The sequence below is a fragment of the Asterias amurensis genome, chromosome 7, assembly GCF_032118995.1.
Source record: "Asterias amurensis chromosome 7, ASM3211899v1".
NCBI lineage: Eukaryota > Metazoa > Echinodermata > Asteroidea > Forcipulatida > Asteriidae > Asterias > Asterias amurensis.
Window position 1 is genome coordinate 7481348 of NC_092654.1, and position 24223 is coordinate 7505570.

Genomic DNA, 24223 nt, shown 5'->3' on the forward strand with positions numbered 1-24223 from the left:
ATATGGGTAGAAAGATGTTGTGAAAGTAGAATACAATGATCCACACAAACATGCCTCGAAATTGCGTGGTTTTCCTTTTACCTTGTCGACTAACACGTCGGCCATTTATGGGGGTCAAAATTTTGACTCCCATAAATGGCCGACCATGTTAGTTCGCACAGTAGAAGGAAAACCACGCAATTTCGAGGCAAACTTGTGTGGATCATTGTATTCTACTTTTAAAACATCTTTCCAGCCATATGCATTCTATAAAAAACGGTAACAAACGCTTTTGTTTTGACCAACTCGTCCGATCCAAGGCAACGTGTTCCTTTAAGGCAGTGGACACTAATGGTAATTACTCAAAATACTTATCAGCATAAAACCTCACTTACGGTAACGAGTAATGGGGAGAGGTTGATAGTATAAAACATTGTGAGAAACGGCTCCCTTTGAAGTGACGTAGTTTTTGAGAAAGTAGAAATTTTCCACGAGTTTGATTCGAGACCTCAAGTTTACAATTTGAGGTCTCGAAATCAAGCATCTGAAAGCACACAACTTCGCGTGACAAGGGTGTTTTTTTCTTTTATTATTATCTCGCAACTTCGTCCACCGATTGAGCTCAAATTTTCACAGGTTTGTTATTTTATGCATATGTTGAGATACACCAAGTGAGAAGACTGGTCTTCGACAATACCAATAGTGTCTAGTGTCTTTAATTCACTTTTCTTCAGTTAGTAACCAAAAATTAGCAATAATGTTTCCAGCAAATCTGGGGAAAAAATTGGAAAGAAGCTGGTTTCAACTGATATTGGTAGGTATGGGTGTTTCCCCGGGGGGGGGGGGGGGGGGTTAAAACCTGGAAGTTAATTACCCCAAATTTGCCTAAAGTATGTTGTGTTTGGTATCAAAATAAATGAAAGGACATTTAATTTTAAACTCTGTATGTGCTGTTTATATTGTCATTTTATCATCATGTGAAAAGTTAAGCATGATTGAAGACATGGCGCTTGTTTACAGGCGATCAAAGAGGTCATTACACAAATTTCAATGTAATTTTTTTTAAACTATCATTGCACGTTACTATGTATCTATTAAAGTGTATCACACTGTTTTAAGGCTCAGTTTGGTTCAAGACACGTTAAGTGGAAGTGCAATGCTTTGATCAGTAAAACTACCGGGAACTCACAGGTCAAGAGTGACAGTAAGCTCATTAAAGACCCTACAAATTTGGCCAAAACAATCGGCTTGAATTATTCAGTTTCCTCTTCTACATCGCTCAGTTCTTCGGTGTCTGTAACTTCTGCTCCATTGGAGCAATGTCCACAGCACACTCCACATGCAGACACACATGACATGCCAGACTTCATACAGCTACATTTCATCGTTTGGCACTGCCTCTCCCCTTCCTTACAGTTACAGCAAATTCCTTTTAACAGATTTTCTGGGGCAATACCTCCGACAAGCATCTTTGGTTTTAGTTTCTTGTTGCTATCCATCTCCCAGCGGGCGATAATAAGGAGCTGGGCGCGTCCGCCGCACCCACTTCACATCATGTCACCCATATCTGCTCCTACTCTTTTAACGTTTTAACACAAGGACAATTAGTTGCAAATGTTCGGCTTACCATCCCTGTCCCGTGCACGACTGCAAAGAAAGACTATTAAAAAAAACATTGGGTGCACTGCCTCAGCATGCTAAAAAGTGCAGGACTAAATTACAGGAACACGTTGCCTTGGATCGGTCGAGTTGGTCTTTGAAAAGCGTTTGTAACCGTTTGTTATAAAATGCATATGGTTAGAAAGATGTTGTAAAAGTAGAATACGATGATCCACACACATTTGCCTCTAAATTGCGTGGGTTTCCTTTTACTTTGCGAACTAACACAGTCGGCCGTGTTCGTCGACGAGGTAAAAGGAAAACCACTCAATTTCGAGTAATACTTGTGTGGATTATAATATCTTTCTAATCATAATTATGCATTTTATAACAAACGGTTACAAACGCTTTTCAAAGACCAACTCGACCGATCCAAGGCAACTTGTTCCTTTAATGTTTTTTTTTTGTTTAGATATGAAATTTTTAAAATCATCTTTCGCTAATAACGTGCCGTTTTGATGATTTTTTTTGTACAGCAACCATCTATAAAAAACATTAGTTATGAATCTTCACCACTAAATTGCGTAAACGGTAAGCCGGTGTGCCCCTTTAAAAAAATTTTTTACCCATAGACCGATGTGTGTTATTAGCACTGTATACTCAGTACTTTCCCGAGTCCTGTGGACAAGAATATCACAGGCATATTACTGGGGTGGGATTCGAACCAACGACCCTTGCAATTCTAGAGCAGTGTCTTACCAACTAGACTACAGAGGTAGTCTTGGTGCAAGACGTTTCTCGTTTCCTTTTCACGCACACCGCGGCCAATTCACCGACAGCGCGCGCACCGACTCACCTGACTTATAAGTCCACTCACCGCCCGGAGTTTCTCCGGGGCGGTGAGTGGACTAAAAGTCAGGTGAGTAGGTGCGCGCGCTGTCGGTGAATTGGCCGCGGTGTGCGTGATAAGGAAACGAGAAACGTCTTGTACCAAGACTACTACAGAGGTTGCCCGGTAACTAGAGGCAGTTTGAATTCTATGTGTTGGCAGCGGGTACCAAAACGATATAATAATTATGTTAAATTTGCATCGGAGATAAAAAAATTTAATTCTGGCTTTTACTCATACATTAATTTGCTTTGTGGATCAATCGAGGAGCACTATCATCCTCTCTCAAAGATACTTCACTTTTCAGTGTGCCCTGTCAGGCATCTGAAAGCACACAACTTCGTGTGACCAGGGTGTTTTTTCTTTCATTATTATATCGCAACTTCGACAACCAATAAATTGAGCTAAATTTTTTCACAGGTTTGTTATTTTATGCGTACGTTGAGAAACACCAAGTGAGTCGACTTGTCTTTGACAATTACCAATAGCGTCCACTGTCTTTAATATTAATGTTCTAAGCATAGAGTAAGGAGCATACCAGAATGGCAACTGACCACATGGTTTACATTATTGTTGTTGTTGTTGTTGTTGTTGTTGTTGTTGTTGTTGTTGTTGTTGTTGTTGTTGTTGTTGTTGTTGTTGTTGTTGTTGTTGTTGTTGTTGTTGTTGTTGTTGTTGTTGTTGTTGTTGTTGTTGGTGGTGGTGGTGGTGGTGTTGTTGTTGTTGTTGTTGTTGTTGTTGGTGGTGGTGGTGGTGTTGTTGTTGTTGTTGTTGTTGTTGTTGTTGTTGTTGTTGTTGTTGTTGTTGTTGTTGTTGTTGTTGTTGTTGTTGTTGTTGTTGTTGTTGTTGTTGTTGTTGTTGTTGTTGTTGTTGTTGTTGTTGTTGTTGTTGTTGTTGTTGTTGTTGTTGTTGTTGTTGTTGTTGTTGTTGTTGTTGTTGTTGTTGTTGTTGTTGTTGTTGTTGTTGTTGTTGTTGTTGTTGTTGTTGTTGTTGTTGTTGTTGTTGTTATACTATAGTATTATGTACTTATTTTTCTTGTATATTATGGGCAGGACTTACAAACACAACTTGCTTTGTACTAACAGAGACTGGACCGTGATTTTGAATTTCACTGAGTGATGTATTATTAACAGCAGTCTGATGAACGCCATTAGTGTCCCGGTTCCAGATATGCAAATCTTGATATAACACCGGTCTTCTTGTCAGAGACTCAAAAGTTCCTACACTTATACTGTCGTCAATTTCTAATAATTTAACTGCTGGTTTGATTTCGTCGCCTCGACTAGCTGATTGGCCGTCCGATAGCGTAATACGATCATCACTTATGGTGTATGCCACTTGGAGACGATCTGGCGTTGAGGGCTTTTCGTTGGTGGCAATAGATTGCAGGGTCTCGCGAGACTTTGTGAAGTCGGTGTCATCCCCATCTGCCTCCCCAGCCCTCTCTTGATGGAACGAGACTCGCTTACGATTCCTACTAGATGTTCCAGTTGGGAAAACAACATTGATGGGGTCTTCAATAGGTGTCGGACCTTCGTGCGGACTCTCCTCAAATATATCTGCGAATCTCTTGGAATGAAGGTCAGTTCCGTAAGTGTTTGCATGAGAGACGGCATCAAGCGGATCCTCCTGAATTCTACCCAGACTTTTGGTTGTCGAATTCTCAAGTTGCTTTCCGTGTTCTGAAAAGTTCTCGTCAGCAGCAGAGCTGACAATGATGGTGGTGGGGATCGGCCTGGTGGTTAATTCGCTACCTAAATCATGGCTTTGACGACGTTCATCGGCAGGTGTTGTCGGTGGCTGCCTTGGAAAGTTTCTGGATGGGTTTAAGCCATCTCGACTGTCTGAACCGCTGATGCGTCTCAATGAACTCGTCGGAGGAAGATCAATTACCTCCCCTTCTTTTGATATAGATTGTTTCCCGTGAATAAAATAGATCTTACCGTCTCGGTCTCGCCCAGCATCAGAGCCCCTTTTCACCTTAAATTTAAGTCTGAAATCGTCAGCACCACTTTGCGCGGGAAAGGTGCTATTGGACGGGAATAAAAACATATCACTTGAAATGCCATTTTTGTTTCTCATAGGGTAGATGCCCTGAAGTTTGTCTCTTGACTGTAATGAGTTTATTCTTGCGACATTTTTTTCCCGTTCCTGTTCAACACGTGAGTCATACATCGGATACAAGATTCGAAGCTCCTCTTTATCTTTGGTGAGGAAATTTTCCGGGAGTGACTCTCCAACGTCAATTTTTAAGGTAGTTACTTTGAGCCCACCTCGAGCATACAGCTTTTGCAACTCTGGTGGAAACCTTGTATTTGGCTCTTTGGCATAGATTCCAGTGTAGCTTGAGCTCGCTAGAGTGTTTGCAACTGTGCCGTTTGAATCTGTGTTGAGGATATTCTGCTCTTGTGTCCACTGGTATCTATTATGTCGAGTAGCCTGCCTCTTTAGCTCAGGTATCGCCTGTTCCATACTTGTGGTTCGAACCCGTTTATCCCGAACTTTGTCAAGTTTAAAACTCGGGGCAAGAAGAGATACCCTTTTCAAGAACTCCGAATAAGGAATTCTACCTGTTCGCACTGCTGAGTTCAGTTGGCAAAGCAATGCTTTCCGCTCAGCCTCGTCGTATGAAGACTGGATTGATTCGGCAGTGAGACGTGGGGACTGTTTTATTTGCGCTAGGGTACAAGTTGGTTCAAGTTCTGGTAAATAATCACCGGGGGATTTTGGTTGCTCGTCCAATTTAAGCGAAGCTGGAGAATCTGATGTTTCCTTTGAAGTGGGCCTATTATCAATGTCTGTATAATTGAACGGCTCTGCGACAGGGACCGTAATAGCAAGAGGTGTGTTCAAAGCTGTCTCGTTAGCCCTACCTCCTTGGTGACTTCCCTCCCCAGCATGCCCCATTACTGAAGCCCCAGGCGTCTTTGGAGGGGACCGATTTCCCATCGCACTTTGCTCTTCAAAAAGTTTACTGTCAAATCGAGCAGCTCTACTGGGGTGCCTGTTTTTGGAGCCGTCCTGTATAATCTTCCAGTTATTTCCACTGATGTCCATGATGTCCATGATATTCGGCAGTTTCAATTCCTCTTTTTCTTTCTCTGAAGCTCGAAGTCCTCCAAGAGGCTTCGATACCTGGGGTCGCTGTTTCAGAGTTACCCCAGTAAGTTTCTTGCTCTCACGTTCAAGGTGAACCTTTAAAGGGGAATTGCTTGCAGACTGTATTTCGATGGCTGCATTTTTAACGCCTGCCACATCATCAATGGGGGGAAGTGTTGTTGTATGTCTCCCTGTATTAGACGGACCAGTGTTTGAAGCAAAGAGGGCGGGGTTGCTCAATGTTCGTAGCTCATCTGTTGTGTACGTCTTCCCGGCACATGTACAGTTTTGTTTGTGGAGGGCGCGGTTGACACTGTTGGTAAATTGTTGAAGAAACAACCCTGTCTCAAGTCCCCTTTGGAAAGATGGTTCGTCTCGGAGATTGCTTAGCCACTGTCTGGAAATCGTCTCCTGAATGCTGTGGGGAAAAAATGAGTATTAAGAAACATGAGGTGTTTGTCAATTCTATAACATCGTTTCATTCTGCATTTGGGGTCAAGATACCTGAATTCACATATTCGGAGACATAAACTTCATAAACCCCTTCGATTTCAGATGATTTTTGTAATCAGCTATAATAACATTATAACTTGATATAGAATTCCGAAGTTTAAAGGACGTTCACTTTTTTTCATTTATCTGGTTTGTGTGAAAATAATGCTGACATCATGCATTGTTTTTAGTATTATTTACTTTTTTGATCTTTCGCCAATCAACACTTTGCCAAAGTCGTTTCATTCCATAAATTCGTCATTAGCCTCCATATACATTATTTTTGAAATGTGTTCGGTTGCAGTGTTTAGGTAGCTGTTAATAGCATTAGCCCAAGAAAAGTTATATATTATATGCTCTCGATGTATACCACTACCGCAATTACGCGTGTTGTTTGTTTTCTCATCTTTGGGTGGCAATTGTTTTCTATCTATTTGTTTCATTTTTTTAACTCGGAGCTTGTTCCTTTAATTCTATACCAAGTGCTTTATAAAGTAATATACATTGTTATTTTATTTTAAAAGAAAAAACGTTGTTATGGTAGGTATTGCATTAAACGTTGTGGATAATCCACAACGTTTAATTCAATAACTACTATAACAGCGTTTTTTCCTTTTGATTGCTTCAATAAAGTTACCAAAAGCTAAACACCTTATTTTGCAAAAACTTACTTGGCCTAAGCGAACAAAAACTAGATAGATTATGTAAAATAACGGAGTATCTTTGTCGCTATAATGACGTTACTATAATGTTGCGTATCTACCTGTCAGGGGGTAGGTGACCGGGTTCTGGAGATGCCTCATCCATGATGTTCTCTTACTCAGAAGATGCCGTCCTTATCACAAAACTTCTCACAGCTCTTATATTCATAAGTTCACAAAATGACTAACACAACTTCATTTTCTCCAATCATTATAGCGTAGATGAACATTTCATGGACTGAGATACATGGCCAGGATACATGCCACATCCCATACCGGCTTATTAGTGTCATTGATACACAGTGACTTTATAGATCAAATGCCCCTGGCTGAAATCGATTACAAAAACACATAAGTTCGTGGTGGGTTTGTTTGCTGTTCGCTGGTGTCTAAAATGTGACCATGACGTATCGTACTGTTCAGCATAGCCACAGAACACGAGTCGTGGACCAGTCACCTGTTGCGGCCGCCACTGGACAACGGCGGGGACCTTCCGAGGGGTGCAGTAGACTTTTTACCGGGAACCCTATACCTACAAACTTAAGATATGAGTTTAAAACGCACCAAAATTACATCAAAGAGAGAAACAAAGTAAAATCATTGATAAATCAAATCGTTAACCCGGTAGGCTTACATCCTGGTGCAGGGTGATGGGTGAATTGAACAGGATGGACGAGGATTAGTTTTTGTTGGCTGTAATTATTAAAAGATAATCTTCGTAGGGCAAAGTCTGTAACATCATTAAAAAATATTATTTTACGAATGACGTAGCCTACAGTAAATCAATTGAACAGAAGTTCAGTAATGTGATTCACAGCAGCTAATCAAAATAAATACAGCTGACTAGGGTGGGCAAATAAGGATATGATTTTGTTTTTAAGTTCCGTTTCTAAAGGGAATCAGGGATAGTATCAAATTGTTTGGGAAATATGTTTGACTCAGTGTGATGGTTTTGTGATTGTTGTGTTGATTGTTTGCAGCAGATTTAAGTAAACAAGCAACAGTTTGTTTTTGTTTTAATCTTCGGAGAGTAAAACATCTTGCAATGACCAGGAGTAGTCCGGGGGTACAACAGCTTTACAAACGTTTTAAAAAAACGATGTCCTGGGTGATTTATACACCACGTATAAGCCTACGTTTTAATTTGTATACCTAGTGGTAACATGGCGCAATATTGTTCCAATAAAAATAGTTTACACCAAGTATTCTTGTTTTGAAATTTAGCAATCCATTATGTTTGACTCTTTAATCTCATTATGTTGCGTTGATGGCCTCGCAAACCGAAACAGACATTCTTCACAGTTGTATCTTATAATATTATGCACGCAACAGTAACGTTGCCACTGGCATTATTCTTTCATGACAGTTATATTCAATGAACTTTAAATAATTCAAGGCCCACTTTGTTCGTTATTACATGAGGCTACTTTACTCCTTTGACAAGAACTTGTTAGAAACCTACTCTAAGGAGGCTGCTATACACATAGACAACAAGAAGAGCACATGGTTGATTATTCATGCATCACTATGGCTAGTCCTTGTAAATGAATGGATTAATCAATTACGGATCAATTTGAGAACAGGTTGCTTGTTCAGTCATTATTTGTTCAGTATCGACCGCGGCATTGGAGGAAATGATAAAAGGTTCTTCGAAAGGAATGCTGCCGAGCGGTCACGATGAATGAAATTAAGGTGGACCTTTATTCATAGGGTTCGGTAAAACCTTGATGGCGGTGAAGAAGTTTGATGCAACAATAAATAAAATATTGGTCTGGAAAAGACAACCCAGTATAACTTGGCTCTCTTAAACAGCATATGATGAAACGTTTAAGTAACAAACTTATGAAGCTTTCGACAACTTTCGGCAAAGTTTAATTGACAACGACAATGGACGTCTGAAAATTTAAGTAATAAATCTACATTACGGGTCTGCTAATTTCAACAATTTCCACGCCAACCCTTTTGTAATCCAAACCTATTGAACTTGCATGATAAATGATATCGCTATCCCATTCAGTGACTCTCCAACACTGTTGACTTCTCACAATAAATTAAATCGTTACGTCTTACGAGTATGGTGTTATACGGCTGGGTTTTATGTTCGTAGTTTAATCAGGGCAGACAAGGTAGTTGACCAACATTAAGAAAAAAACGAACTTAGAATTAAAAAAATGCGTCAACAAACTGGTAATTAGGGGAGACCGCGAGGATATTTGTTCGAAATCCTCTTTATAGTAATACCTATTTTTCTTTTGTAAGTGAATTAACAAAAATACTGACAATCACCTTTCTTTTATATAGATTTTTGAATCTATTTATTACTCATATATTTTTCATGATTACAATCGAACATTAGTCGAAAATGTCTTCTCTCATTAACCTCTCACCGAATTTTATTTACACAATTTTGTTTTCAGTGTTTAGTTTTTAATAGAATGAACTTTAAACTTGTATTTAAAAATATCAATAATTAGAGGTTATGTGTCCACACATTCAAGGCACAAATGTTGAACTCATAGAGCTGCTAAGCATGAAATTTCTTCCTTTGATAAAAACAGGATTACCAACCAAACAAGATTTTCAGGATAAGCAAACAACAGCTGAATACCAGTAACAAGCAATATGCAACAACAAGAAATTTTGTAATCTTGTTTCAGCTCTATGAAATTGGGCCTAGATCATTCATAACAATAGCCTATCAGTGGGAAAGTAATGCTAATTGTTCATATAGAAGCTCACTGAATCCTTACATATCGCTGCCTTCACTTTTCACATATGTACATCACACCATAATTAGTAAGAACTAAATTCAACCTTTTGAACATTTTTGAATCATTCATTCATATAAACTATCAGCACACAAAGAAAGTAAGACATCAATTTTCATAAATTCTTCACAGTGCAACTTAATTTATATGTACCTGATAATTTGAATTAGCAATAAATAAATGCAATTATGTATGAAGGAACAATGGGTGTCAGAAAAAGGTCAACATGTAGTAAAAGCTCCTAGGATGAAAGGTTTGTTGCTTTGAAGAGATGACATTATATTAAACAAGCAGTTAGTACATTTTAGATTAAAACTTGAAACAATTTTGCTGTTGATTACCAATTATTTTAATTTGGTAATGAGTATTTAGAAAATACATCAGTTTCCATCCCCAAATCAAGAGTCTTTCCATTTAATGCAAATATCTTGCAAAAGGGCCCTTAGGACTATTCAAATCACAACTAATGATCCCATCAATCAATTGGATACTTTTGCAAACTCTAGGTGGCAGCAGACTTACCAGGTAAATCCGTTGTTCTTGGAGAGCATGCCCAAAACAATGTAAACAATGGAAATCTACCTGGTAAGTTTGCTGCCACCTAGAGCAAGTTCGAGCAAGGGACTAATGTCAACCATTAGGCGACTTCGCTGGTACCCAGGATGTATTGCATGCATAGGTAACCATGGAACATTGACTAGTGGTTGACTAATGGTCGCTGCTCCAACTTGCCCCACTATAGCTGTGTGGTCAACGCAAGGCCTAGAATTTCACAGAGGCCATGAAGGCTACATGTATAGCAAAGTTTGTTGTCCCAGTCCTTGTGTTTCTATGCACGACAAGATCTTGCCTACTAGAAGTACTTTTGGTAAAATCAACATGGCTTTACAAAGCTCCCAGTGATCACCTTCATCTGTTTGTAAAACCCTTTTCACACTGAATCTCTTATCCCCGTAGGATACAGCCATGGGGGGAGGCCCCAAGACTGTTTGTACCCAACATTTTACCCTGGCACACTTTCACACTGGTCCCTATTTCCCAGGGTTCCAGCTGCACATTTCAAGAATACCCCAGGGTTTTACCACTTACCCCTACTCTAGAGCAGGGGTGGCTATTCCCTGAGGTTTGCCGGTGATCATAATGTGAAAAGGCCAGCCGTTAATCCCTGGGGGGGCAAGAGTGTCAAAACGACTTAAGTAGGATTAAACAGAAGGTAACCCAAAAGGCATGCCGAGTGTTCATTTTCCAAAGAAAATTGCATCAAATGTCAAACGAACAGAGGGTGAAGTCGGGTTAACACTTCCGCAGAATTTCCTGAGGAATGGCTTTGTGTAGTGTGAAAAGGGCTAAACTACTAATATTTTGCATTCAAATAAGAGTAGAGAGCCCCTTATCATTTTCTAAAAAGTTGGAGACTGTTCCTTCAAGGTCCTTTAACATGTCTTACTCAGACACATTCCATCAAGGGTATTTCAATTTGAATATAGAATATATTTATGCCATAGCAAACTCATGAGCTGCAGCATATCGACCTGTTACACCATGGAAGAGCTGACGTTCAATATCACCCAGTAGAGAGCTTGCTCCTAGACGGAAGAGGTCTGGGGTTAACCAGTCATTACCAAGCTCTTCTTTCATAAGAGATAACCATGTACAAGCATCCTTAGCTGTACGGATACCCCCAGCTGGCTTGAAACCCACCTGGAAAGAAAAAAATATAAGATTGAAAACATAAATATTCACATATTTAAACGTGGGTGGGTGGGTCAAAGAAATAACGGAATATCAAATTCAAGCTCTGGTGATTCTGTTCAGCAGAGCGGGGTTCGAATCCTGGTCATTGACACGTGTGTCCCTGAGCAAGACACTTCACTATAATTGCTTCTCTCCACCCAGGGGTAAATGGGGTACCTGTGAGGGCAGAGTTGGTTCTTGTGATGGATTAGCTTTGATGCGCTACATATTTGGCGGCACAGGCTGTATACTCCCCAGGGAGCTGAGATGGTTTAAGGAATGATTTAGGGCCCAGTGACCAGTGGTAATAATGTTGAAGCGCCATGAGTGTCACTGCGTGATGGACCTGAGCGCTACACAAGAAGCCACTTTTATTATTATTATTATTATTAAATTTTGTTCAAATTGTTATTTAAATAATTATAAGCAAAATCAAAGAAGCAAAACTACCCAGCTGTCCAAGATCGCTAATTTCATTCCTGATTAAACAACAAAGTTTTTTGCCTAAATTTCAACAAAGCCATCGAAATTTACTGATGCTGGAGACTTTTGATCTGAAGCTGGGTTCATTTGAGGCATTGTAATGTATTGTTCTTCAGTGTATGGATTATTTTATGAAGAGATTCAATATTTAAAAATCGAAATTTCTTTCTGAATGTCCCAATACATGATATTAAGATGATTTTAGTGGTAACTTTCACTTGACATATACTTTGCCTGAAATGCTATGGTGTTTGAGAATGTAGTGAAAAATTTGTTTTGATCTTCTGATTTTTTAAGAGAGGAGGAAAAAACATATCAGGTTTGTTTTCACCATTATCTTGTAACTCCGATGACTGATTAAAATAAACTTCAAACCTTAAAGGCAGTGGACACTATTGGTAGTTAATCAAAATAATTGTTAGCATAAAAACTTACTTGGTAACAAGCAATGGATAGCTGTTGATAGTATAAAACATTGTGAGAAACGACTCCCTCTGAAGTAACGTAGTTTTCGAGAAAGAAGTAATTTTCCACGAATTTGATTTTGAGGTCCCAGAAATCAAGCATCTGAAAGCACACAACTTCGTGTGACAAGGGTGGTTTTTTCTTCCATTATTATCTCGCAACTTCGACGACCAATTGAGTTCAAATTTTCACAGGCTTGTTATTTTATTTACACGTTGAGATTCACCAAGTGAGAAGACTGGTCTTTGACAATTACCAATAGTGTACAGTGTCTTTAAAGAACAATAATTTCTGTATAATTGTCACAATACGGCAAGATTTGGCTCATATTGTTGGGGGGTTTAAAAAACATTTTTTCCAATACATATGAAAAAGGGATTTGGGGTTCTGTCAGAAATAATTGTTATATCTAGATAAAATGTCAACAACAAAAAACATTGGTAAATATAACCTTAGGCCACAACCTTTGATTTTTGTTGTAGGCAAAATCTTGCCATTTGCAACTGCTATGGTCACTTTGGGCAAGCTGCTGTGGTCTTCAACGGTTTAAGCTTTCACAGGTTGGTTATTTCATGTATTTGTCAGGTCACTTGTTTTCTGTGAGCTTTACAAAGTTTTCTTGACAGCCTGTGAAAAATAATTTGTAAAACATTGTTCTCAGATGCTGCTTATTAAAATAATTGAGCCAGAAGTAAAGTATCTCAAAGCATACCAAGAAGTACTTCAATCTGACATCCTTTTCAAGCCTTTGTAACAACCTTTAAACCTTTCGTTACTGATCATTTGTACAGTTCTTTGTCAAGGCCACTTTAATAGGTCATTTGAGTGTTAGGGATTTGAATATTGTCTGGTACAATTACATGCCTACCACTTAAATTTCACAAGTTACCACTTAAATTTGTAAATAAAATTGTAAATACTGTCTCAAAAAATCGTAAATCTGCCAACTGCTGGTGCTGGATGTCAGAACAAGAAATTGAAAAACAAGAAGTCATTGGGATATGACTCATTGGTAATCCTGATCACCTTGATGGGACAAGATAGCACCCACAATAGCATGCAACTTTACCCAGGACGTCGCTCAATAAACAAGGGTTCCCTTCACACGATGATGTAGCCTACGTCCTTGGTCAAAACCTCCGCTAGTGTTAGATTTTTTGTCCTTTCACACAAGGTACATTTTCAAAAAAATGTACAACCATGCTACAATTTAGCAAGGGACCCTTGCTAAATTGGTTTGCCCCTGTGTGAAAGGGCTTAAGCAAGTCATTGTACCAGACATTATTCAAATCTAATTTGCAAATGGCTAATTCCATCTATCTATCTGCCTCACTGCAAACCAATTTAATGGAAACAAATACATTAATCTACTATAGGTTTTCTCGGTCGAATTCGGCAAATGAGCAGCAAATTTCATTTTCATGCGTTCGAATTAAAGCTGTTTTGCCTCTCCAGTCGTTACTGCGTTTCAAATTCAGAATTCGGTCATTCAATTTCATCTTAAGTCGAGTCAAATTCCTTTAGCATTCTGTTCAATTTAGCGAACCGTCATTCTTTTTCGTGACAAACACGCCTCAAGAAGCGTCTGCAAATTTGAATGCTGCTTGCAGCTTTGATGAATTGTTAAATTGACTGATTATTTTGTTAAATTGAATGACGCAACATTACATTTGACTAATCACAAAACGAAATTGAATGTCCCTTTTCAGTAGAATTCGATTTCGTGCGAAATAGAATAGCTTGGTGGTTAAATTGGCTGCTCATTTGCCGAAATTGACCGAGAAAACCTATTTTTCAATTTAACATACCTTGACACCTGTTTTCTTATAGTATTCTCTAATGGCTCGTACCATGACCAAGCCAACAGGTAGAATGGCATTCACTCCTTCTTTACCAGTAGAGGTTTTAATGAAGTCAGAGCCTGAAAGTTAAAGTAACAAAAAACAAAATTCACAGTAAAAGGCTTTGTCAGGCAAGAATTAGCTAGATCTGAAACAGTAAGTCAGAATGTGCAAAATATATAGCAAAAAAACTGAAAGAGACAAGCAACCTCAGGTAGACCATTTTGTAGATCCTAGTGAAACTACACCTAACAGTAAACAGGTCTAGGTTTTGACAACTACCCCAGCGCAGTAGAGAAATTGGAATGGTGGCAAGCCCTATACTTCACAGAGACAACAAAGGCGATTGCCTCCGTTGCCCCTGGTTGATACCTTGGTGCCCTTGACATACTCCAATAGAAATTAACAATTTACTCATAGGATGCCCTTTACTAAGGAGAAAATGCCTTGGTGCCCTTGCCCTTTCAAAAATGTGGTTGAATTGCGTTAGTTTCATCAATCTACTTAATTAGTACATCTTGGTAGTCACATGATGTGTAAACAGATTCCTGATTGGCTAAGTTACCAGTAACTAGTGCCTTACCTGCCATCATAGCCACTAGGCTTGCTTTGTAGACATTTGTTAGTGATCCCAGTTCCCCCGTTGCTAGAATAGCCTTCATATGAGCTGGCCCACAGGCTTCGCGGAATGATTTCACCTCCTCATACACACCTAAGATAACAGACAGAAAAAGGACAACCTCTAAGTAAACTTTTTGTTGTCATGTCAGCTTTTATTAAAAGGTATTCAACAATTTTCTTCCACGTAAACAAATACAGGGGTGAAAAGGAAGGCCACATTAAATCTAGGCCATATCAAGACTTGTCAAACCATCAAAACGAACTTAAAAACAATCTCTCTTGGATTTTACTATCAAACCCTTCATTTATTGTGACAAGAAATAATTTGTTGACTCGTCTGGTGGACTAGTTCAAAAAGCAAAAAGGATATGACTCGCCCACCGCTTCAAAAGTCAATTTGCCGAAGTCAGACATTTTAACAAGAATCAGAAAGTCGGAATTGAGAATCTCATCCCTGCAAACATGAAAAATGCAATGTATTATTAAATACAAAAGGTTTGTGAGGTTCATAAAAATAAAAAAAAAAAAAAAAATTATTGCTTAAGGAACTCCTTAAAATTTTAACCAAGTCCTGCACCGAGAGTGACAATTTACTATCGTTGACAACACCCAACACCCAATCAGTTAATCGACACTTAGTTTAAGTACAAGTAGTAAATCATTTTGCTGGGTTAACATGCTGGGTGACATGTACAAATAAAATCTTCAAGGACACATTTACAGAGGGCTGGTAAAACCATTTTCAAAATGTCCATTGGATGCAGACAGTTATCCAGAAATTAATGCCTTGGATGGGCTTGGAATTTTTTTTAGAATTCCCGTATCAAGGATGACTGATTTGGGACTTTAAGAAACTCACAACTCTTATACTGTAACAGGATCCAAATTGCGACTGTAAGCCATCTGACGATCTGAGAATGACTCCATGTGAACGACAGCAGTATATCCACATGTGGGAGTCACGCAACAAAGTGAACGACAGATGGTTAGTTCTGTATCCATGGAAACGAGATCCCAGAGAGCTGCCCAACAATAAGAAGCAATGTATGGCAAAACTGGTATCGATTGAGCAGAAGAATGAGAACATTGCCATACTGTATGATGATCAGATGAAGGGAATGAAGGAAAATGGATTCTCCAGAAAGTTAAGATTTGAAGAGATGAAGAGCTACAAGTGTTCAGTTCACTATATTTCACTCCACCCAGTCATCCGTCCCGAGAAGAAAAGTACACCTGTGCGGATTGTATTTAACTCATCGGCTACCTTCAATGGTCATTCTCTGAATGAATAATGACAGAAAGGTCCAGACATTCTGAACGATCTCTTTGGAGTATTGTTGCGTTTTAGGCAACACCCAATTGCTATATCAGGCGATATATCAAAAATGTACCACCAAGTCCAGATCCCAGAAGCAGACAAACACGTTCATAGGTTTCTGTGGAGGAGTTACGAGTCAAGAGAGCCTGATGTTTATGTAAAGGAAGTAGTGACCTTTGGTGACAAACCGGCCCCAGCTATGGCACTGACTACCCTGAGGTGAACAGCAGCAGAGGGTGCAAGTCAATTTGAAGTCAATCTTCTGAAGTACAAGGTTAAACCAGTAGCAACAAGGACAAGGAACTAATGACAAAACGGATGGTGTTAAGTGAATTAGCAAAAGTCTTTGATCCAATTGGGTTCACTGGAGCACTACTGATCAGAGGCAAAATCTTGATGCAGAAACTGTGGCAAACTGGTATAGGCTGGAATATCCTTGTGTACTGATGTTGGAACCGAGTGGAGAAAGTTCTTTTACTGAATTGGAACGACTGAATGGTTTATCTTCGGAGAGATGTCTAATGGCGAAAGCAATGAGGTCGATTGAGATTATGTTATTCTGTGATGGATCAGAAGATGCATTTGGTGCAGTTACTTAACATACAAGGTGGCAAGAGGATGATGGAACCCACAGCGTGAGATTCATTGCTGGGAGTCTCGTGTGGCACCACTGGGAAATCTGTCTGTGTCTCGATTTGAGTTACAAGCCGCTGTCGTTGCATCCAGACTGTAATGCAACGCTGAAGCAAGAATTGTCAGATTCAGGATGTACTTTCACTGTTGGTCCCTAGAAGAAAGTGGAACATAGACAGACGGAATGTGAAGGTGGATGATGTGGTTCTAGTAGCTGAGCAGAACCTGGTTCGCGGGCAATGGAAACTAGGCAGAATAACGGAAGTGTACCCAGGAAATGACTATCGAGTGCGGAACGTTCAGGTGAAAACCGCAAACAGCCTGCTACGTAGGCCTCTGACTAAAATTGTTGTTCTGCATCTATTTGAAGGATATGACTAGATTCGAGGCAACTGTATTGCTCTCTGGGGGAGGATGTTTCGAGTAAAACTGAGATTGCTTAGTTTCAATAGTGGGTGCTCTTCCAAATGCAGGTTCTGAAGGCAGAACAAGATGGCAAGTCGCTGACGTGTATGTTTGTTGAAATGAAATGAGCTGAAAGTACAGTTTGGGGCTATTTACCGCCGATAATGTTATGGTGAATTGTTGGGCGAGTTTTATGGAGTTGATTTATGTTATATGTAGTCTAATAATAATAATGGGTTATGTGATTGAGTGATAACTACGGAAAAGACACATTAACTTTCAGGCAAAATGTACACATACACAACGCTGTTTGTTTTACAATTGGTTTGTAGGGGGCCATCATTCTGTGCTGTTTTCTGGGTTCTGTCAAGCTTAATTTACATAAGTCATAGTTTTCCATGAATTATTTCTAGTGTAATATTTACATGACTGTGATAATTGTTTTGGATACATGTATTCATGTTGCTGTAAGTTGTGTTACGACAGGCTGTATGTACTGGGTGCATTCGATTAGCTTCCCTGGGTCAACCCCGTGGTGCTCACTCAGGTGAGCCCCTGACAAGAGCTAATCGAACGATCACTCACCCTCTCGTGGTGCATTATGATCCACTCCACAAGCAGGGCACTTGGGGCTGACCTGGGTAAACCCCTGGAATGAGGTCAAAGCTATTCGAACGGGGGCAGACCGGGGATCGACCCAGGGAAGCTTATTGAATGCACTCATTGCTAACCTGCATGACCTTTGTGAAAGTGACCACATTGGTGTTTTCAGTGACTTTAACTGCATCCGGTCACAGTGGTACGTTTATTGTACTCATTCAAGATAATTGAAGATAATACACTGTTTATATTTACATGTACATTGTATACAATTGGATTTTAAGTATAAGTTGATTCAATGGTTGACTTGTTATTGATTTGAGAATGTTAACAGTCATATGAAAGTTCCTGTATTTTCATAATTTATATAATAATTGTTTCAATGTAGAGAATTTCTGGAGAGTGGTTTTCAATCCACTCAAACTATTTTATTCATTCTTTACAGAATTGAATGGTGGTCAATAAAATTATCTCTCATACATTAGACCGGGTGTGAGTGTGCCAATTACTTTGTCCTATGGAGCCTTCCAGTATGGGATTCTGGAATAAGAAAACCATAAGACTTTACTCACAGACTCTGTTGAACTGCTCAGCCAAACTGATCTTATTTAAGACTTTTGGAAACAAAACCTTATAGTGAGGTTAGGGGTAAATAAGAATAAATGACATGCCTTTCCAGTTTCCTGCCAGAGCATAAGCTCTGTTGATAACGATATCAATTTCTCTTGCTCCATCTTCAACAGCGATTCTGATTTCAGCAAGCCTTGTCTTGATGTGTGTTTGACCGGCAGGGAAACCAGTAGCAACTGGAGAGAAACAAACACGAGAAGGAAAAACATGTTTTACAGAAGGTGAAACTTCCAGTTTTGATTGCAAATGATAAGAGTTTTGTCATACCAGTAATTGCATTTTAATACAACTTGAAAGGTTCATAACTTGTAGGAAAAACAGTAACAGAAATAATGACCCTAGTCCTGTGATGTCGAATGAAATAGTATGCAATTAATTCTAATAACAGTGATAGCAGTTTCTCCTTGGTAAATGGCACCCTATGAGGAAATTGTGGTTATTTCTACAGGAGCATTTCAAGGGCAAAAAGGCAATGACCAGGGGGCATGGAGGCAATCGCCTTTGTGGGGGCATGAAGGCAATCGCCTTTGTTGCCTCCATGAAGTATCAGGCCTGCGTGGGGTTACGGTTTTAAAGACTAAATGGAAAAGAGTTAATGAAAATAAAAGAGTTGATCTTCAATTTAGAAAAGGCAATGACATTATTGATGAGGATGAATCAGTGCAAGAACAAGTTGTAGATGTACAAGAGTGTTTGTATACCTGATGCAACCGGAATATGAGAAGCTCCCAGTCCTTTTAGTATTCTCACTGCATCAGCAACTCTTGCAGGATAGACACAAACAGCACCAACTGTTAGACCTACACACACAAAATAAAAAAATAGAAAGAATATAGGCAACACTTAAGTTTGATTCTTCTTGAATTTTGTTGCAGGCAAGTTTGAACATTGACTTGGAATCGTTGGACTGTTTGCACTCTAAATTATAATATAAATCATTAAAGCCATTGGACACTTTCGGAACAGAAAGAAAAAAAGAGTTCACAGATTTACAAATGACTTACAGGGTTTACAGAAGGTAATGGTAAAAGACTTCTCTTGAAATATTATGCCATGAAATGCTTTACTTTTTGAGAAAACTTTCAAACAATTATCTACCTAATACATGTACCTATAATTATAACTCAAAGCAAGACGACTGCTCTGTACAGAGTCAATGAAAACCTACCTTTCTTGTGCATCTCAACTGCTTCCAGAAGGTCTCTCCTGATTGGTTGCTTTGCCTTGAAGCACAGTCTCTGCACATTAGTTTCTGTATCATCGCCAGACAGGGTTGTAAGGTCAATACAGGTCATTGCCTTCAGCAACCATGCAATCTGTCAACAGCAAAAACAATCACAGATTTTCAGCTTCTTAATTTGTTTTTCATTTATAACCCTTTGCCTATTGAAGGTAGATATTGTGGATGCGCATTCTGTCTCAACTAGCCTAGACTTGATGACAAGTCGTTAGGCGCTGCCTATTTGTCAGCCTTTCATGCAACAGTCACAGTGCAATGTTACACATGCAACAGTCGTAGGTAGCGCGAGGCAGCTCTAATTGCGACTGACTCACACACACATACTGGGATCGAGGGTGTGTTCATCGTCCCCGTAGCTACGCCGCGCTGTAACTACACACCGCGCTTAACAATTACCGTCTTGACTTCAAGACTACAACTAGCCCCACAATCCGGTTAATCCGTATCATCACCAAGCATCACAGATTGCTATGACTTAAAGGGATGCTGCAGTGAATTCAAATAAAACAGTTAATTTTGCAGTCATTTATTTCTGATATATGTATTGAACATCAATAAAATGTGTTTTGTTTATTCCCGACATATCTGACTTGCGTAATTAGTGAATAAGTCATGCCCCCCCTTTTGTGGATTGTTACCGCCCCCCTACCATCGACGTCACGTCGGGAGTTCAAACATATCGTCGGCAAAAAGAGTCTGGTCCCTAACTACACGCGCCTAGGTACATGTACATGGCCACACAGTGCACACGTCTCTATATACACACAGCCAGGGGGCCCGACGGCTCGGGTTACCGACATGACGTCACGTTTATGCAAATGAAGGCTCCCTTTTAGGGGCGGGGTGGGTTCCCCTTATCTCATAAAAACCATTTTTAAAATACTTGCTCATTTAATAAAAAATAATTAAAAAATATTTCAGGTTTAAAAAGTCATGTTTAATCGTTTAAATGAAAAGAAAAAAAAACTGCAGCCACCCTTTAATTAAATATGGTTGGATCACATCCAATGTAAACTAGCTTAACTTACTGACAAGGCCTATCGAAACATTATAAAACAACTCAAACACCAGTCATTCCTTGAAATGTTTACACTGACGGTACATTTAAAGATATTGGCCTGGAGCCAACGAAATCCCTGTCAACTACTGCAACCATTTTGTAAAACTAACCAAGATTACGGAAGACTTCCACGCATGGGCTGCTTAACAATGGGAATAGCTCCACGATGTAAACTTACCGTAACTGTCATGACTGTGATGTAAAACTAACCGAGGTTGCGGAAGACTTCCACGCATGGGCCGCTTAACCGGGCCGCTTAACCGAGCCGCTATAAGTACAATGGGAATAGCTCCGCAATGTAAACTTACCGCGACCGTGCTGTAAAACGCCATACAAACATCGCGGAAGATAAGGTGGGACGCATGGTAGAATTACACCAAAGCCAGTCCAAAAACTTTCAGTGTGGCAGCAGAAGTGTATTTGGCTCACACATTCAAATCTTTGTCTTACACATCCAGGTCTTAAAGCAAAACAATTAAGTAACCTTGAAGGGGTATTTTGTCAAAATAAAGCTTTTGTCACTAAAATATGTGTTTTGATGAGTGGAATATGAATAAACAATTGATTAAAAAATTACTTTCCATGTTATTTACAAACTTGAAAATAAGCCCGACCCGAGAGGGCGCTGTTCGTGACGTCAATCGAGGCGCGATGAATCGTATGCAGTGCCAACACAAGATAGTGACGTTTGGAGCAAGCTAAAAACATGCCTCAAAGTTGAAATACCTGTTTTTTTAGGTTAGGCAAATGCTCTTTTAGGTTCGTTACGCCTTTCAGGTACCTTCTTCGACTTCCCCACTAGCTGGAAAAATTGTTGGGATGGTGTCATGTTTTAGAAAAGCACTTTTCTCTTCATGTCAAAATGTGTAGTGTATTCCGGATTCTCACAGCACGACGGCTCAAAGTGTTTGCTGCACAGCGCTGGAAAAGACGTTGGACCGGACCACTTTGCAAACTGACCCCACCTTTAGTTGTTTTGCTGCATCCAGCAGCAATACACCTGGTCGACATTGCCGGAAAAAACTTTTTTGAAACGTACAAACTCACGACTAGGACTTGAATGTACTTGCACGTACGTGTGTTCGATGTTCGATCGAGGCAAAGTCTACCTCGATTGACGTCACAAAAGGCCAGGGGTAGGCGGAGTCCCCCCTACACAACTTTATTATTATTTTTGTTTACATATAAATCGTTAAAAACAATTACTCAAAAAGTTATTTTATTGTTCAGAAACATACATGTATATAGAAAACAAATTCTATTTCCAGGTGACTTTATGGTTGTAACCTAACCAACCTTTTGTCTGGAGAATGTTTTTGAGGAACATACCTGGTAATTTTTCTTAACCCCTCTGCGTACTTTTAGCTCATCTGCCCTCTTGAAGCATGCTGGTTTATTGACTCTTACACTTTCAACCCATTCAAGATCTAACATCAGAAAACAAACAGACATAATATTGTTTAACAAAGAGCTTGTTGACTCTAACTTGAAGATACTCCACATTAGCCAAGTTCGACTAGTTCATGATAACTTACCAATTTGCCAAATATGTTGATAATTAGTCTTTAATACCTAACTAATACCAGTCTTGGTAGTAGCTTTAAATATATGACATTTTCAATTTTTCCCACTTTGTTTGGCTGCTGAGAAAACAAATTATATAAATTGTATTCATTCAAAACAACATACTAAGGAAAAGTTAAAGTTGAAAAATTGCATGAAGCAAACTTTAAACTGAAATATGTCCACTTACATGTATCAAAAGAAAAAGTCTTTTTAAAAAGCTTTCAAAGACCATCACTAGGTACGTGTACATGCAATTGGTATACAACCAGTAACACTACGTATACAGGCTAGGCCCAAGGGACATGATTACAAAGTGGATTGGCCCCATAATAGCCAAGGATGTCAATGTTTTATAACACCCGACTTTGGGTAAAAAAACAACTCTTACACAAAGGTTTTTGATTCCCACTCTGCCGTGACATGTTTTTTCTTTGCAAAACATTTATTCATATTACCATACAGAGGCTTAAAGAAGCCATGTGCCTTATATTATTTTCTAATATTTTTTGAGATTTTTTTTAACCCTCGTATCAATATTATTATAAATATTAAAATTTAAACATCAGCTTGGTGATTCATTTATCACTTTTTACTTTTACGCTTTATTATAAATATTAAGTGGAATTTTTTTTATTAAAAATAAATAAAAATCAGATTTAAAAGCCAATAATTATTCACACTTTATTTTTTGCAAATTAGGCCCCCCCCCCACCATGGTAATTTTTAAAATGTCATAAAAAATATTGTGAATAAAATGAAGACAACCCCTGGCTCTAGAGTCATACACAGCGTCTCACAGAACAATTGCAGTCACTGCAAATATTTCTTCCACGTTATGGCTTCACCGGGAAACCATTCTTTCACATTTGCCTTTAAAACAGGAAAAACTCAAAACAAATGGGACCAGTTGAAGTCATTGAAGATCGGTGTGTGGTGTGAAAATTTCAATGTCCATCAAGTTTTAATTTATAATTGCATACTTAATATAAACAAATGAAGATAATTAGGGCATCGGTTGATATATCGCATCATTTTTCCCACTTCAAAGAAAAAGGCATTACCGTGAAAACTGGTAAGAGGAGTATATAACATTAAAAGATGGCGGCGCCCATGACCGAGTCACGTCAAATGTAATTTTTGTACACGTTTGTTTTTGACCAATTTTCAAATCATCACATCTGGACAAAGTCATCAAACATCATTTAGTAAGCCCTGTTATTTGTCATAGTAACTCCACAAATGTAAGGAATAAAATTAGGTACGTTGCGGTCGTAGGAGTAGTAGGCCTATAAGACTTTTTTAAATGGGAGAAATTTGCAATCAAACTACCAAGCATTTTGCGTCTTTGAAAACTTAGCGTTTAAGACATGTATCGAAGGTGGGCTGTAATGGCGACAGTGATGAGACCGATGTTAAAAGCGGAGCCATTAACAGCTCAACAAGGTGAGCTAACCGTCAAAAGGACTATTCAATTATAATTAAAAACAAAGTCTTTTTGGTTGTAATTCCAATGACTGATGACAAACTTTTGTTTCTTATAAATAACTTAGCAATGACAAATACTACCTCCATCCACCATCCATCCATAATGGTTATGATTATTTAGGGATGATGATAATCATGCAAGTAATTAGCCCACCTTGTTGAGCTGTTAATGGCTCCGCTTTTAACATCGGTCTCATCACTGTCACCGTAATGATGGTGACAGTGATGAGACCGATGTTAAAAGCGGAGCCATTAACACCTCAACAAGGTGGGCTAGCAAGTAATCATCTGATTCTGAAAAATGAACCGAGAAACACGTATATATTATTTTTTATTAACAATTTTCGTATAAATTTATTTAAAACAACACTGATGTAAACCACACAAATTCAGTTTACCAAGCTCGGTGCCAGGGTTTCGAGCCGACATGGTTGGGATCGGTGTTTCCCTGTTTCTCTCGCCACTTGCTTATTTTGCTTCTTCTCGTCGCCTCCCCTTCGATCGCAGTCTCCCAGAGCTTGCTTGCTCTGTTTCTGCTTTGCGACCTCAAACTCCAGAGGTTGAGGTCAGTCACTGTTCAGGCTTCACCAGATTCTGTTATTTAATTAGTCCTGA

The 24223-nt window shown here is 39.1% G+C and overlaps 2 protein-coding genes across 2 annotated transcripts; both read right to left on the reverse strand.

Annotated features, from left to right (window-relative positions):
* Positions 1–3493: 3493 nt before the first annotated feature.
* On the reverse strand, positions 3494–7153 carry LOC139939850 (uncharacterized). Its single transcript, XM_071935998.1, has 2 exons — positions 6822–7153; positions 3494–5984 (listed from the first exon to the last, which is right to left on the reverse strand). Exons 1-2 carry the CDS (start codon positions 6863–6865, stop codon positions 3494–3496), a joined length of 2535 nt encoding a protein of 844 aa, XP_071792099.1. The 5' UTR covers positions 6866–7153.
* Positions 7154–8775: 1622 nt separating this feature from the next.
* LOC139939953 (deoxyribose-phosphate aldolase-like) lies at positions 8776–24154 on the reverse strand. Its single transcript, XM_071936122.1, has 8 exons — positions 24007–24154; positions 21887–21984; positions 19426–19573; positions 18959–19057; positions 18299–18433; positions 14634–14762; positions 14018–14130; positions 8776–11228 (listed from the first exon to the last, which is right to left on the reverse strand). Exons 1-8 carry the CDS (start codon positions 24035–24037, stop codon positions 11022–11024), a joined length of 960 nt encoding a protein of 319 aa, XP_071792223.1. The 5' UTR covers positions 24038–24154; the 3' UTR covers positions 8776–11021.
* Positions 24155–24223: the final 69 nt, after the last annotated feature.